The sequence below is a fragment of the Glycine max genome, chromosome 1 (assembly GCF_000004515.6).
Source record: "Glycine max cultivar Williams 82 chromosome 1, Glycine_max_v4.0, whole genome shotgun sequence".
NCBI classification, from domain to species: Eukaryota; Viridiplantae; Streptophyta; class Magnoliopsida; order Fabales; family Fabaceae; genus Glycine; species Glycine max.
This window is the reverse complement of record NC_016088.4, coordinates 46,000,242-46,017,359: the sequence shown is the minus strand read 5'-3', so window position 1 is coordinate 46,017,359 and position 17,118 is coordinate 46,000,242. Positions and strand designations below refer to the sequence as shown.

Here is a 17,118-nt window from a genome sequence, read left to right as displayed (position 1 = left end):
AAAATACAGCCATACAGGTATGTTATTGCATCTTAAAAATCTGTAACTATTAATGTTTTCATAAGTAATTGATAAAAAATAATAAACAGTATTTTAATTACTTAATATATTCCCTACAAGCACTCATTAATGAATTTCTTTACAAAAATAGTATTATGGTATTCGTAACCAAGGTTTTGCCAATTGCATCACAATAAAAATTGGATAGTTATTGCATAATGAGTAAAAATATCACTTACACTTAGATCGTGAAATTATTGTATGATAAGAGGTCTGAGTTCAAATTTTAAATATGAGTTATGTTGAGAATATTTAGAGGAAGAGTCTTGTCGTCCATGATAGTGTTGTTTAACTTAAAGAAGCTTTGTACTTTGTTAGATTAGACTTATCTATTGCTAAATGCTGATTAGAATTCGCTAAATGCTGTGAAGCTTCTTCAGTCGAGTTGTTGTAGCAAGCATCCTTGCTTTAATATTATCCAAGAAATCCATGCGGTTCATAAGAATGATGAGTCTATTTCCTGGAAGCACGTTCTCAGGGAAGGTAACTAGGTAGCGGACGGATTGACAAAGAAAGCGTTATCGACATTGGTGGATTATCAAGTCTATAATATGGCTCCTGATTGTATTATTGGTGCTTTGACAGCGGATATAAGGAATGTACTTTTCCCTCGAGACTTCTAGTCCCTCTTCTCTTTTGTATTTCACCCCAAAATTTTTTTTATCTATAATAAGTTAGGTTAAGATTTTTCACAAAAAAACTCAGAAAACACTAAAAAATGTCACACAGTAACAATTAGGTTTTGTGCTAGTTTTTATTCATATAATATTTCTTTAATTAAAGTTAAACTATTATTATATAAGAATTTATATGTTTTAATTTGGGTCCCAAATTTTTTCTTTAAATTTCATTGTTAGTCATTTAAAATCAATTTTTGTTGTGATGCAATTGGCAAAACCTTGGTTACGAATACCATGCATAATACTAGTTTTTGTAAAGAATTTCACTAACGAGTGCTTTTAGGGAATATATTAAGTAATTAAAATACTGTTTACTATTTTTTATCAATTACTTATAAAGCATTTATAATTAATTATCGATTGCTACTTATTACATTTGAAGAAACTAGTTGTTGTTCTTGAAAATCCTGATCTAGAATTAACTTTAAATGGTAAAGGCCTTCAATTAAGCTACCCAAACCACTCATCCTCTTACAAAAATCTTAAATGTAGTTAGTCTTACCAGAAATACAAAATGGGTATCCTGTTAATTATGTCAATTTAGATATAAAAAGCTAGTTGAATGAAAAGAGAGTCAAATACAAAATATCTATAAACACAACAGATGTATTGAGATGAACTAGACCATAAATAGCAATAAATAGGAGCATACGTAGCTTCACTCAAATTATTATAACTGATGCAGTAATGTTTACATCATCATTCAATTATAAATTATTATTGACATAATTTAAAAATAATTTAGTTAAAATTATCAAATTTATCATATAATTTGTGAACTAGACTATAAATAAGACCATACGTAGCTTTAATCAAATAATTAGAACTGATGCAGTGATGTTCATATCGTGAGACTGTAGTGACTCAACGCTTGTCGACTTTGAGATTATTTAGTTATATCAACATATAACTCTTGATGTCTAATATATATTTCAATGTATAACAGTTTTACATCATTATTCAATCACAAATTATTGTTGATATGATTTCAAGATAATTTAGTTAAAATTATCAAACTTATCCTAGATAACGGTTCGTGAATGAACAATAATAAAAAATTATTTTACTATATTAATGCATAATTTTTTTTCTCTTTTTCCATTAATATATACATTCTTTTGATGAATCATTATATTAATTGGATGATATATTATATAATTGAATGGTAATTAAAAAATTAGTTATTAAAAGTTAAATCCTTTAGGATATGCCATAATTGGGAATGCAATCAAGGGTATATACATGTTATAAAAACTAAAAATCAAGTATATCTATTAGTGAGAATATAGATACCAATAAATTATCTTCATAAAAGTGTTATTGGATTCAATCATTTTAAATAAGGTTTGTTCGAGTAATATGGATGAAATAAATGTGATTAAAAAGAGAAATCATTAAAGGTGATCACTTAGATTTTTTTAAGAAGATTAGTCATCAACAAAACTAATGATAAATATTTTAATGTCATGGTAAAAAAAAATGAAAATATATACTTACGTGTGTCAAAAAATGTGTTATACATAAGCCGTAAATATTTTATTTGTTTGAGTTTGTTAGTAGATTCTAGTTCCTTATTATATATATATATATATATATATATATATATATATATATATATATATATATATATATATATATATATATATATATATAGCTTCTCAAATATGTGAAAAAAAAATAAAACAAAATTCTCAAATCTTCATTAGAACAATTTCATTGACAATTTGATATGACTATAGTTCTAATTTTTATGTGAAAACTACTGAATTATTCTATAACAATCATCTGTGAGCAAGCTGTGGAATTTTCATGTCGACAAAATTAAGAATAACAATATATAATATGAAAGTAATAAAAGAAGATATCAGTTAATATTCTAATTACATAATCTTAAAGTTAATATTTACTTATATTTAAAAAAATTATACATTAAATTTAATTTATTTAATGAAATACTAAAGCTGTCTTTGGGAATAAGTTATGTTCAATGTAACTTGCATTCTTTCAATAGTAACAAAGGAGTTATTTTGCTTTTGGTGTCTTGGAATGTGAAAAAAACCGTTTAGATGCATTGGAATTCGTGCAACCAAGGTTTTAAGGAGAAAACAAACATAAGTTATAAAATCTTATAAAAAGTTATATTTACTCGATACAATTTTTTAAGTTCATGACTGCATTAATAAAATTTAGAATTAAATATTTTTTAATCTTTTTAATTTATTGTTTTTTTATTTTTAGTATTTACAAATTATGTTTATTGTATTTTTTGTCCTTATAACATTTTAGATAATATTTTTTTACTACTTAAAGTATTATTTAGAGTACTTTAAGGATAAAAAACAAAACACACATAATTTGTATCGAGTAAAAAAAAATTATTAGAAGGAAAATAAAAAATTACTAAATGGTAATGAAAAAAATTATCTAAAATATAATTTGATTGAAAAGAGTAACTTAACCTGAGGTACTTTTTTTTTCTTCTCTGTAGATATATACATCCGTCTAAGAAGATGTTCCTAAAATTATTGATACTCAGTTTTGGTATATAGCTACACAAACGTTGACTGCTGTGCGATGTACTATCCATTCCAACAAGCGTAGACTCTTCTATATTACTCCAACCACTCTTTTTTCCTCCATCCACTGAACCAAATCCTCATAGCTTGATTGTGATTTTGAGAGTATCCTTCTCTGATTTTTTCTCTCCAAAATCAAAATCTGTTGAACCCTTTTCCTCCTCATAAGATTCTCTCTCCCTTTCTAATAATTATCTGACTTTTATCCTCTCACATCCACAAATGCTTTTCTCAAAGAATGGCCATAGATTCTTCAAATTCAGAAGCCAGGTTTCTTGCCCATGTCTTTTATACTGTCTTTTCAATTTTTGATAACCTTTTCACCCTCATCAAACTCTCTTCATCATCCACAAGAATTTTCAACCAAAGCACTCATCAGTCTTTTGGCTCAACACTCACAATCTTATTTGGTGTGACCTTATTGTGGGACTACACACAGTAATCATTATTGTTCTTCTTTAATAATCCATACAACAAACAGTTTCCAAAATATCCCTCTCAAAGGAGTGGCACCTCTTGTTGTTATTGCCACTCTTCTCCTATATTTTAAGTCCTTCATACACACCAAGATTTATTCACAAGTTAACACCAATGGTTCACAAGCACTTCTACGAGCTTTCATGTGGAGTTGTTGAAATGGCTTGGATTATGCTTAGTGTTGACTACTCACGCCTCCTGTGGCAATTGTTTGGAGTATTTTCTTACGAGAACCATGAATGGAAACCTCGGATCATCTAGCACACACCCTTCAGTTTAGTCACATAATAGTTACATATAATATTTAATTTGTTGCCGAGTTTTCAATACTAGTAGCTGTAAGTCTATAATACTCGTCCATAGTAATTCTATCTGGCTCGAGCAGGATTACCTCCTGTGATAAATACCTGTGCCGGTTAAGTCAGAGTTGTGGTGATCAGTGATCGAGCCACAGCAAGAGCCATGTACAAGGGAAGATTAGGAGGCAAGGCTCAGCTTGGATATGTTGAAACTGACCCTTTGGGTCGATATGGACGTGTAAGTGTTTCTCATTGATTCCTATTTCATCTATTTTTTTTTATATGTTAGAAATCAAAAATATGTATAAGAAGATTTATATCTTACTTAGTACACTGCTTAATAAACTGAGTTAGACTCCTTCATCTTCATGTTTTGTAGTTGGATGTATCTGAGTAGTTGATTGGTCTAATATTTAGAATATGCTGATTAAGTTGGAGGGGCTTGTGAGTAGATAGATTGATGAAGATGTTCTCTTGTTTTAGACTTAGATTGAGTTTGAGGAAACATTTACGCTTGACTTTGAAATTATATTCACCTATATTACAAGAACAATTAAAATTAGTAGGCCCTTTTTTTTATATAAAATTATCATTATTTTTTTGTGATCTCGGTGTTAGTGTTAAAAAAAAATTTCCGTCACTAATTTTATCACTAATATAATTCTTTAATATTTGTAAGGATTGAAATTATACAAAATAAATTTAATCATTAAAATTGATAATTAGTAGCCGTTTTAATCTCCTACAATAGTGTGCATATCATTCAGTTTGTCTCTGCCATCAAAAATAAAATTAACTGATAGTTGTCAAATTTAGGGATTAGATTGATTTGTGTAATGTTAGGGATCAAATTGGTCAATGATACTAATTTTAAAAATCAAAATGATTTTTTAAGAAAAAAATAAAAATGATTGTTAATTATCGAGGTGGAGATTATGTTTTTCTTCTTATCATGACAAAAATTAAATTGACAGTGGATATTAATTTCAAGAAACTAAAATTTTCTCTGTTTAATCTTTTTACAAAAGTAGTCTGCCCGTGAAAATTGGTTTTACTCTCTATCTGTTGCCTTTTTTTTTTACATCATCTGCTTTTTGTTATTGGCCAGTTTTGTGGAATTACGTCATGTTTAACTTAATTTTTTATTTGCTTGGAAAAGGGAAAATTTTTCTTTTCTTGAATATTTCAGTTGCCGTCTTATGATGAAGTCAAATTATTATAAAGAAATTAAAATTAATTAAGCACCATACGTTCTGTTTTGTCCTTTACCAAGTCCTGGGTTTATTGTCAGTGACGCACCACCTTACCCACACAAGGTTATCTTATCTCCCTAAAACACCAAAGGTCATTTCTTAAAGAGCCAAATTGAATGGCCAAAACTATGTTACATCCACAGTTAAGTTTGACCCCTAATGCAAACTAGTGGCACATGTAAATTAATCTTATTTATCTATATAGTTGCCTCGTTGGTGTTAAAATTAAATTATGAGTTTAATAAAAAAAATTGAGTTTAATGATTATACAGTGTAAAATAGTTTTATACAATCATGCAATTACAAATTACCGTTTCAATTATTTTTAAGATAATTGATTATTTTAAAAGTTAATAAACTTATCATATATCGTGGGTTGTAATTAGATCGATGACTATAATTTTTTTTTTTATAATATGAGTGTATAACTTTTTTCTCTTAAATTGTTAATTAAATTATCAACCAAGCTGTATTATTATGTTCATGTTTATTGGTTGGTGTAGTTCAGGGACATTCTAGGCAAAGGAGCAGTGAAGGTAGTGTATAGGGCCTTTGATGAGGTCCTAGGAATAGAGGTGGCTTGGAACCAAGTCAAGCTTGGTGATGTGTTTCATTCACCAGATCTACTTCCGAGGCTTTATTCAGAGGTTCATCTCCTCAAGAACTTGGAACATGACTCCATCATGACCTTCCATGATTCTTGGATTGATGTCAACTGTAGAACCTTCAACTTCATCACCGAATTGTTCACATCTGGCACCCTACGAGAGTAATATAATCAACCATTTTCCTGTCACTATTTTCATACCTTCGAACCCTTCAACTTAATGAGCAATTCCTACATGAATACAGTGCTTAATCAAATCTTGAAGTTAATACTAAAATAACATGAATATAGACTTTATTTTAAGAGAGCATAAGTTATGCACAGTTTTACATACTATCATCCAAATACAAAGCATCCCATATAAGAAAGAACGTTATGACAACAGAGTAATTCCTGATTAGTTGACGGTATAAAAGTCTCTACACCAACATGCATAATTAAACTCTTATTTTAAAGAAAAAAAAATTATATCTAGTTTTTTAAGAATTTTGTTTTATTGTTTTCTAATCAGAATTACAATTTCATTGAGATGAAATAACACTAATTTTGATTAGAAAACACCGCTAAAACATTTAAGAAACCGTATCTAAATTTTGTTCTTATTTTAATTCTAGTTCTTGGGATCCAAATTCCTTGCATTCAATTTTTCACACATTCTATAATTCAGAATTGTCTTGATCAAGATCAAACGGTTCATATTTTATCTCAATAAATCAAAGTTAGAATACACATTTAAAATCTGAGTCGGCCGATCTTCATCCAACTGTTACAAATACTGTGACTGTGCAAATTTGACTGCACTGAATCCAATTCCTTCATATACATCTTAAGTTTTCAATTGGCTATGTTTATAAATGTGTTGTATTCATGTAAAAATTACTCTTAATATACAATTTTTCTTTCCTCACGTTGGTTTTTTATTTGGTGATAACAATGCATACATGAATACTATGTATGTGATGTAGGTATAGAAAGAAGTACCAGCGAGTAGATATCAGAGCAGTGAAGAATTGGGCACGCCAGATTCTAAGTGGCTTGGAGTATTTGCACAGCCATGATCCTCCTGTGATACATAGAGACCTCAAATGTGACAATATCTTCATCAATGGCCATCTGGGGCAGGTCAAGATTGGTGACTTGGGCCTTGCAGCCATTCTCCGTGGCTCCCAACATGCACACAGTGTCATAGGCAATTTCTCTTGCTCTTTTAGTTGGTACCTAAATTTATCAATGATTAGTAATCTGAGCTAAAAAAATGTGTCTACAAAACTGAAGTTTTTGTTTTGTTGAGCCTTCAGGTACACCAGAATTTATGGCACCTGAATTGTATGAAGAGGAATACAATGAGCTGGTCGACATATACTCCTTTGGGATGTGCATGATAGAAATTTTTACTTCTGAGTTCCCGTACAGCGAGTGCTCTAACCCTGCTCAGATATACAAGAAAGTTACTTCGGTAAGCTTTATTAATTTTTTTCTCTTACCCTTTTAGGACCAACTTTTACATTTCACAATTTAGGATCAACTTTTCTTACCCTGTTAGGGTCAGATTTCATTTCACTTAAGTTAGGATCAACTTTTACAAACGAGATTTTGCAAAATTAATTTTAGTTAAAAGTTTAAAGTAAAGTAATTTAAGTTCAAAAAAAATAACTTAAAAGTACATTGTAATAAAGTTTAATAACCCAAAACAAAAGTTATGTCCTTTCACTATTAATCTAAGTTGTGATTAGAAGTAAAATACAACTAATCATCTAGAACAAAAAGCCTTATCTGACTAGGTGATGTTAGTTACATAAATCATACGACGTCATTCAATTTGGTGAAAGACTAATTTTGAGTTATACTATATGATTAGAAGCAAAATAATCAGATACATTTTTTCCCTATACAAAAGATTCACTTCACAAATTTGAATGTTTCGATTCAACAGGGGAAGCTACCAGAAGCCTATTACAGAATCCATGACTTGGAAGCCCAAAGATTTGTGGGAAAATGTTTGGCAAATGTCTCAGAGAGGTTGTCAGCAAAGGAGCTCTTGTTGGACCCATTTTTAGCCAAGGAACAACTAGACTCTCCACTTCCTAGCCCAACATTACCTAAAAAACAAGCCCCCACACTCAATTTCACTGCATCACTTGCCAAAGAGTTATCTCAGCCAAAGAGTAACCAAACAAAGGACTCACACATGACAATCACCGGATCAATAAATGAAGAGGATGACACGGTTTTCCTGAAAGTACAAATTTCTAACAAAGATGGTATGCACATAAAATTTCATATCACAAGATACTATTATTTTGTGTTTATGAAAGTGCTTTGCTTCAAAGTTGTGTTTTGCATGCAGGGCAAAAGAGAAACATTTTCTTTCCATTTGACACCATATACGACACTGCCATTGATGTGGCAATGGAGATGGTTAAAGAACTGGAGATTAGTGACTTGGAACCATTGGAGATTGCTAAAATGATTGAGGAGGAGATATCAGCTTTGGTCCCTAAATGGAGGGATTGGGGCAGTGCTGAGTATCAAAAGCAGCATAGTTTTAGCTATGAAGAAGAGTATGACATGAGTAACCACCACCCTTTCTTCTCAACATCTTCTCGCTCTTCCTCTCATGCTTCTCTTCCAGTGTTTGGTTCTTCCTACAAGAATAATTCCCACTATCGTGGGAATCATTACCCTTTTGCTCAAGATTGGCCTCAAGGTACTACTACTCCTTCAACTTATGATGCAAATAACATCTCTACTTTGATTCTTTAAAAGTGGAAATGTTGTTTAACAACTTTATCTTCTAAAAAGTGAGTAAACCATATATTTGATTCTTGAAATTGAAATCAACAATTAATTTGGTCCTTAGCATATAAAAGCATCTTTGATCCCCAAAATTCACACAACTAGTTTTTTTTTTTTTTCTTTTTTAAAGCAAAATAGAGATGTGACAGAAGCTATTGGTTGTTTTCATTCCAACCAGGTTGGCACCAAAACAACCCCCAGCAAAACCTGCACCACCCCATATCATTCATCAAAAGAATAAGAAAAAGCAACAAAGAACCAAGGGGGGACATGGAGCCAAACCCTTGGAAGGTCAAACTAAACTATACTTAAACCTGTAGTAAGGTAGAGCTATTCTGTCCAGTACAAAAAGATTAGAGATAAAAGCGGGAAAACACAACTATAGAAGTTAATTTAGTCCTTAACATTACAAAAATGCAAGACTCTAGAAGTTATCTATTGAACCTTCCAACAGAGTAACGCCTCCGTCTTTCTAGTTAGGCATTTGAGTGTCTGTGGACCGTCTAACCGAGTAATTATCTATGCTTTTAAGACTTGGCACTTGAGGCCTTGTAACGCGTCCTATTGAAGATGAGTGAGTCTCTGATCCTTGAGCTCAATATAATGATTTCTAGGAGACACACAATAAATAGTTGTGGCCAATCCTTGCACGCCAAGTTACGCATAATAGAGGCTCACTAGGATTTTTAAAGTTCGCGTTGAAGTTTAAAACTGATAGGTGTGTTCTTTAATGTGATCATCTGTCAATATAGTCCTTGACTTTAGTGTGTCACAATCTCACATACTAAAATAACTTATTAAATAGAAACAACTTTTTTCTTCATAAAATCAAAAATTAAATTAACTATTAGTTATCAAAATTTATGATTTTTAATAACAACAATTGACTAGAAATGTCAATTTCAAGGACTATGTTGATGTATTACTCTCAAGGAAAGCTACTACTGTTATTTTCAGTGCAGTTAAAGAATTTGATTTCAACATCTCTATTGAGCTATTTTGCAGATGAACTATTTATGAATGATGATGCGAGCTCTCAAAGCTCAATGAACTCCTTCAAGTGTTTCAATTTCAATTGCTGTGACCCTGGCAATGAAGATGAGCATGATCCAACTCTAGTACTAGGAGCAGAACACCTTTACTACACCCCAAAAGGAAACGAAAAGTGCATAAGATTTTGTCCTAGAGAAGAAGTGATGGATGCTGATTTCACCAAACAGTTATGCAACATGAGAATGGATTCTCACAGGTGTCATGGAATGCACAGGCTAACCAGGATCCGTTCCTTCGTGGACCTGAGGAGACAACAACTGCAACGATCACTGATGGAGGAGATTCACAAGAGGAGAATGTTCAAGACGGTTGGTGCCGTTGAGAACATTGGGTTTCAGAATCCAGAAGGAGGCGGATGTTTTTCTTATTGAAACTCCAATCTCCATAGGTTCCAATGCTCTTTTTCTTTTTTAACTTGTTATGCTTTGGGGTATTTATTAATTATTGTAATGCCTTATGAATTAAGATGTCCGTGAATATTTGTATCCTATACGGACTCATCCGAATATTGCAAAATAAAACTTGTAATATAGTTTAATTTATGCTTTTGTTAGGAGATGTTTGCTTGTTTGTAAGACTTCTGTTGTGATATTTCTCTTTTTGTATGTTGAAATATGGAATTTCTTGAATTTGGATTGGGTTTGAGGTGTAGATTGCCAAAACCTTTATAAGCTCTATTTTGGCAATATTTAGTCAACCTAGGATTTCAACACAATGCAAAGGATGTTTTTTCGTTTTTTGTCATCACCTAATGACTAATCTCTGTCATGAAATTTAGCTTACCACCTCCCAATCCTGTTTTATATATTTATAAGACTCAAATCTAAGACATTCCTTAAAGGAATTGAATCCAATTTCATTCTGACCAACGACTTGTTGGTCAAAAGATGATTTACTATTGAAACTAATATGACAAAGAGTTATTACTACTATGCCAAAAGCTCAAGTTGTTAACAAAGGCACAACTTGCATTAGACATGGATCTTCCCTATTTAAGCCATTGGGCATGGGAAACCAGGTTGAACTCGATCACATAATTAACACGATGCACCTCGCAACTCTTTGGGCATATTAAAAGCTAAGGTGAAGAAACTATATGTTTGAACATAAATTAAATGTGGATAAATTAGACTCGATGCACAGAAAGTAGGTTGGATTTCTGTTGCACCCTCCCTCAATCTTGGCCGTCTTTGAAAGGAAACAAAGATTGGTTCTAACTTCAAAGTTTGATGAAATTTCAAGGAGTGACTCTTTGTTAAGACATTAGAAAGCTAAGGTTGGCTAGTAGTGTTCTGAATAATGACTTGATCTGGAATCACACATTCTTTTTGAAAGTGCAAGTCTATTTCAATGTGCTTGATTCTAAGTCATGAAAATAGTATTTTGATTACCACGAACGATAAGATTTGGTGAAGTACAAGGAGGACACAGCTCATGGAGAAGACAAACAAATCCATTGTGTGATTCTGCTATGGTGGATGCCAATGCTTACATTTGGCCACGTCACGGGATCTTGTGATTGTTGGTTGGTTGCTTTTGTGGAATTCAAGGGATTGAAAACCAAAATTCAGTGAAAGAACGTCTAGTATCAATGCACCTCTCCCAATCAGAATAAGTTTATGCTTCTATGCAATCCAATGATCAACAACAGAACCATGCTATAGCGAGTCCTTTTCAGGTATCAAATGATTTTCTTAATCTTTTCATAAATTTGAAAGTGATGGGTGTTGGAGTGTAAAAACAAGATTAACCTAAACTAGATTGTAGAGAGAGTGCCGTTTAGGATTGGGCTTGGGGACAATCTGGACAATGTCAATGGTTCACTTTGTCCTAAACTAGATTAACCTAAATAACAAGCAATGAAATTGACCAAGGTTAACACCAAGTACAAGACTCTTAATATACATATGGGAACAGTAGATATATTAAGTCTAAAGTAAAAGGCCTTGAGTCCTCGAGTCAGAGAATTTATCTCATTTCAGACTTCTATAAATACAACTAACTTTATTAGAGTAAGTACTAAGTAAACATTTAATATGTACAAAAAATAATCATTCTGGTGTAATATCTACTAATTTAAATATCAAAGTGTCTTTTACAAGTACTTAGTCATTTTTCATGGTGTCGCGACCTTGTTGGAGAGCTCATAGTCGTCATCAAAGAATCTCCGACCTTAATTTAAATATCAGAGTGTCTTTTACAAGTACTTACTAATTTTTCATGGTGTCTCAACCTTGTTGGAGAGCTCATAGTCGTCATCAAAGAATCTCCGACCTTAATCCACTCAGGTAACCATCCAATTCAACATCCTCTAGACTCCGGTCTCGATCAATTGTCCATCTCAGATGCATTAACTTTCTATAACTCTAAATTTTAGCTTTAAAATTATTTTCTACTCCAAGAAATCAATTGTGGAAATTGGAAAACCAAAGTCCTTAATGTAAAATTCTCCCTTAAGCTTGGTAATAATAGAACTGAACTAAGATGCTGTTGAAATTTAGAATGTCCTTTGCATAAAGTAGCATAAATAGCTGGAGGGTCAAGATGATGAAAATTGATGAACAAACTCTGAAGTATCTCCTCTGCGACTCTGAAGTCTGAACCAGTCTTTGCAAGTAGCAACTAGCTTGTAACTTTGAACCACGGACACCGTCTGTTGAAGATATACTTTTGTAACTGCATAATATTTTATTTTTCAATTTTTAAAATAGGATTTAGTAAATAAGTTGATTTCCTATATTTTAGGAGTAAGTCAGTTTTAATGGATTAGCCTAGTCAATAAGTGATTCTTATCTTTAAGGAGCAAGTTAGTTTTAATATTCTGTTTTGCTAATATCTTGTTATCTAATTAGTTTATCTTTTGCTATTTATTGTATCGCTGCTGAGAACAATTTGAATTAGAATAGAATAATTCTATTTCCTCTGCATACATATTGTCTCTCTTCTCTCCTCTGTTTTTTATAATTTCCTCCACAAAACTAACAATTGGTATCTGAGCCTTATTCTTACGGGACCTCTACCATGGAAGGTGAAGCAAGTTTTTCCCACATAACTCTTCCAATCTTTGATGGAGAGAATTATGATCTTTGGGAAGTGAAAATGCAATCCTACATGGAGTCTTTGGATTTATGGGATGCTGTGGAAGAGGATTATGAAATATTTCCGCTGCCTGAAAATCCCACCATGGTCCAAATTAAAAATCACAAGGAAAGAAAGATGAAGAAGGCAAAGGCGAGATCATGTTTGTTCACTGGTGTTTCACAAATGATATTCATCAGAATCATGACTCTTAAATCACCCAAAGCAATTTGGGATTATCTGAAAGAGGAATACGCTGGAGATGATAGAATACGAAACATGCAAGTGCTGAATTTAAGGAGGGAATTTGAGCTTCAAAGGATGCAAGAGTCAGAGACAATCAAAGAATACTCAAACAAATTATTGGGTATTGCCAACAAGATAAAGTTGTTGGGAAGTGATTTTGTTGATTCGAGAATTATAGAGAAAATTTTGGTAACGGTGCCGGAGAGGTATGAAGCATCTATAGCTTCATTGGAGAACACAAAGGATCTGTCGAAAATCACATTGGCAGAAGTGCTACATGCCCTGCAAGCTCAAGAGCAGCGAAGGTTGATGAGGCAAGATCGTGTTGTCGAAGGTGCTTTGCCTGCCAAACATCATGAAGTTGATGAAAGCAAAAAGGATTTTTTTCAAGAAGAATCAACCAGCAAGCAGCGAAAACAGTGCAAACAACCAAGGTAAGGATAAAAAGAAAAATTATCCACCTTGTCAACATTGTGGCAAAAAAGGTCATGCACCTTTCAGATGTTGGAGGAGACCAGATGCAAAATGTAACAAGTGCAACCAGGTAGGGTATGAAGCAGTGATCTGCGCCAACAAAAATCACCATGATGAGGGAGCTCAGATTGCTAATCAAGAAGAAGAGGACCAACTGTTTGTGGCCACATGCTTCTTGAGTAGTGAATCAAGTGAAAGTTGGTTGATTGATAGTGGTTGTACGAACCACATGACATATGATAAGACCTTATTCAAAGATTTGAAGCCAACAAATGTCTCAAAGGTCAGAATTGGGAATGGTGGCTATATTCCAATAAAAGGAAAAGGAACTGTTGTAATTTCAACGTGTTCAGGTACCAAATTAATATCAGATGTTCTTTATGTACCTAACATTGACCAAAACTTGCTAAGCGCAGGTCAGTTGATTAAAAAGGGATTTAAAGTGTCCTTTGAACATCAACATTGCTTTATCTATGACAATTTTGGCCGGGAAGTTCTAAGGGTTAAAATGAAAGGTAAAAGCTTTTCATTTGATCCAGCAGAGGAGGAGCATACAACCTATTTCACTCAAGTCACACCCACGGAACTCTGGCACAAGAGACTTGATCATTGCCATCTTGAAAGAATGCTAAACATGAAAAAAAGGAAATATGCAAAAGAAAATTTGAAAAAGTTTCAAATGGAGAAATGCAAGTCTGTTAGCACACCAATGAATCAAAAGGAGAAGTTTAGCAAGGAAGAAGGTGTTGATAACATTGATGAAGGATATTATGGGAGCTTTATTGGATGTCTAATGTATCTCACTTCAACAAGGTCAAACATTCTATTTTCTAAAAAGAACAAAACTGGAATTTTTGTTGACAATCAAGTAGCCATTGCTATTGCAAACAATCCCGTGTGTCATGGGAAAATTAAACATTTCAACATCCAGGTTTATTATTTGATAAAGATGCAACAAAGTGGAGAAGTGAACTTAATTTACTGCAAGTCTAAAGATCAATTGGCTGACATGTTTACAAAGTCACTACCTATCAACAAACTTGAACTCAAAGAATTGGAGTTTGCAGTTCCAAAAGCAAGGAGGAGTGTTGAAGATATACTTTTGTAACTGCATAATATTTTATTTTTCAATTTTTAAAATAGGATTTAGTAAATAAGTTGATTTCCTATATTTTAGGAGTAAGTCAGTTTTAATGGATTAGCCTAGTCAATAAGTGATTCTTATCTTTAAGGAGCAAGTTAGTTTTAATATTCTGTTTTGCTAATATCTTGTTATCTAATTAGTTTATCTTTTGCTATTTATCGTATCGCTGCTGAGAACAATTTGAATTAGAATAGAATAATTCTATTTCCTCTGCATACGTATTGTCTCTCTTCTCTCCTCTGTTTTTTATAATTTCCTCCACAAAACCAACACCGTCTATTTTATACCTATAAATAGATATGTAAAGATTTATAAACATTGAAAATATGAGGTATAGGTGGAAACTGAAATTTGATTCATGTGGTCTCCTGCTGCGCATGTGACCCATAGGTGAAACAGGCAGTCTACAACATGTAGTCATGAAAGAAAAAAATACATTGAAAGCTAAAGTGATGACAATATGTACTGCAGGTTTAAATGCATGTTTGAGGATAGTCAATGGTTTCAAATTCACAACTTATAAAGGCACTATCTGGCCAACACATTGATTTCAGCATGTTTAAGAAAAACAAAAGTTAGATTGAATATTCACTTATAGGTCCATATTGTGATTATAGACAGGATAGCTGAGGTTTATAGAAGAGAGTAATTTTCAACATTGGTGCCGAGTATCTACTAGTTTTGTTGATGACTAATCTCCGCCCGAAAACCTGGCTGGACACCTATAGTAGGATTTTCCCTCATAACTACGTTTCTTCCATCCACGTTGACCTTCGACTTGTTGATTTATAGAAGAGAGCATGCTAATACATTGTTTGCCTCTAGCCTCTAATGAACTAAGAATAATTAAAGAGAGAAAATATTGAATGCTTTAAAGTTTCCAAATATTTAAATGTATTTACTTTTTCATTTAATACTTTCTGCCGTATAATATTACTCATTTAGAAAGTGCTGACTAACTTTATGGTGTAGGGAAAAAAGTGACTAGCTCTACTTCCTAATGAGTGATCAAACAAAAAGGGTGCATTGAGAGAGGACACATTCTGCAGGCATGCATGCCTTTTGCTTCTACTTACCTTGAACATTGTATATTTGGTGTCCGATCCAAAAGAGGTCTCCTATCAACTGATGCAGTTTAATTTTCACTTTTTCAAAGTTCTGTGTCAAATATGACTTGACCTAGTTAACCATGATTTCTCACATTCTCATTACTTAGATGTTAGCAAGCAAGTTCCTCGATCAGGACTTTGGTAACACATTTAAGAAGCAAGTGGGAGTATAACTTATAGGACAAACTTATGTGCAGTTTCTTATATCCTTTTGGTGTTATTTTCTAATCAGAATTAGAGTCTCGTCTCAGTAATTCGCGTAAGATTTGCATTAAATATCAGGATAAATTACCTATTTTTTTGTTTTTGAAGGAAAAAACTTTAAGCATTCTTCTCTATTTTTCTACCCCAGGAAATTAATGGTGGAAATGGGAAAACCAAAATCCTTAATGTAGAACTCTGCCTTAAGCCTGGTAATCATAGAGCAGAGCTAAGATGCTATTGAAACATTAGAATGTCCTCTTCCTAGAAGTAGCATTATATCAGTAGGACCAAGCAAGATGATGAAAAATGAGTTACAAACATTGAATTGAAGTATATTCTTATGAACCGGTCTTTTCAGGTAGCAACTAGCTTGCTACAACTTTCAACTAAAGACACTCTGCCTATTTCATACCTATAAATAGCAATGTACAAATTTACAAACATTGAAGATGTGGTATGGACGATGAAACTCAAGAATAAATGTGGATGTAATTAGTGCAGGTTTAAATGCATGTTTGGGGATAGTCAAAGGTTTCAAATTTACAACTTACAAAGGCACCATCAGGCCCAATCAGGCCCAACCGGCAACAAATTAATTTCAGTTTGTTTTAGAAAAATGTTAGACTAGACCATATTGGTTCAACATTGAATATTCACTAATAGTTTGAAATTGAGATGTGGCCTTGCAGCTAGAAGTTTATGACTTGTGTTTACAAAGACGTAACTAACTTTACGACTTATTCCTAAATAAAAATTAATTCAAAAAATATCTCCATTTGATAATTTCGAAAAGAAATTGCCCCCAAATGATAAAAAAGCTGTTAGCTGAGGTTTAAAGAAGAAACCATACTCTACTATAATGTTTGCCTCTAGCCTCTCTAGTAAACAAAATAAGGTGCTGAGGGCTAATTAACTTGCTTTATATATGATTCTGAATTCATATGGTGAAGTTGCTATAAATTTCAAGGGTTCCATAGATTAACAATGATACGAAACTAACAGGATCTTGAAACCTATGATTCTCACAAATAATAAATAAACACTGAGTATCTTTCTTCATAG

At 32.5% G+C, this 17,118-nt stretch overlaps 1 protein-coding gene across 3 annotated transcripts; it reads left to right on the top strand.

Annotated features, from left to right (window-relative positions):
- The first annotated feature begins 3,245 nt into the window (after nt 1-3,245).
- Nucleotides 3,246-10,430, top strand: LOC100816187 (probable serine/threonine-protein kinase WNK5). Of its 3 annotated transcripts, none has more exons than XM_014774981.3 (7): nt 3,246-4,330; nt 5,854-6,114; nt 6,918-7,141; nt 7,251-7,408; nt 7,886-8,213; nt 8,300-8,659; nt 9,754-10,430. In XM_014774981.3, exons 1-7 carry the CDS (start codon nt 4,296-4,298, stop codon nt 10,170-10,172), a joined length of 1,785 nt encoding a protein of 594 aa, XP_014630467.1. In that variant the 5' UTR covers nt 3,246-4,295; the 3' UTR covers nt 10,173-10,430. The 3 variants fall into 3 exon arrangements, with proteins under 3 accessions (XP_014630467.1, XP_003517007.1, XP_006573394.1); XM_003516959.5 differs by having other exon boundaries at nt 3,264-4,330; nt 5,849-6,114; XM_006573331.3 differs by lacking the exon at nt 9,754-10,430 and adding an exon at nt 8,927-9,729 and having other exon boundaries at nt 3,264-4,330; nt 5,849-6,114.
- Nucleotides 10,431-17,118: the final 6,688 nt, after the last annotated feature.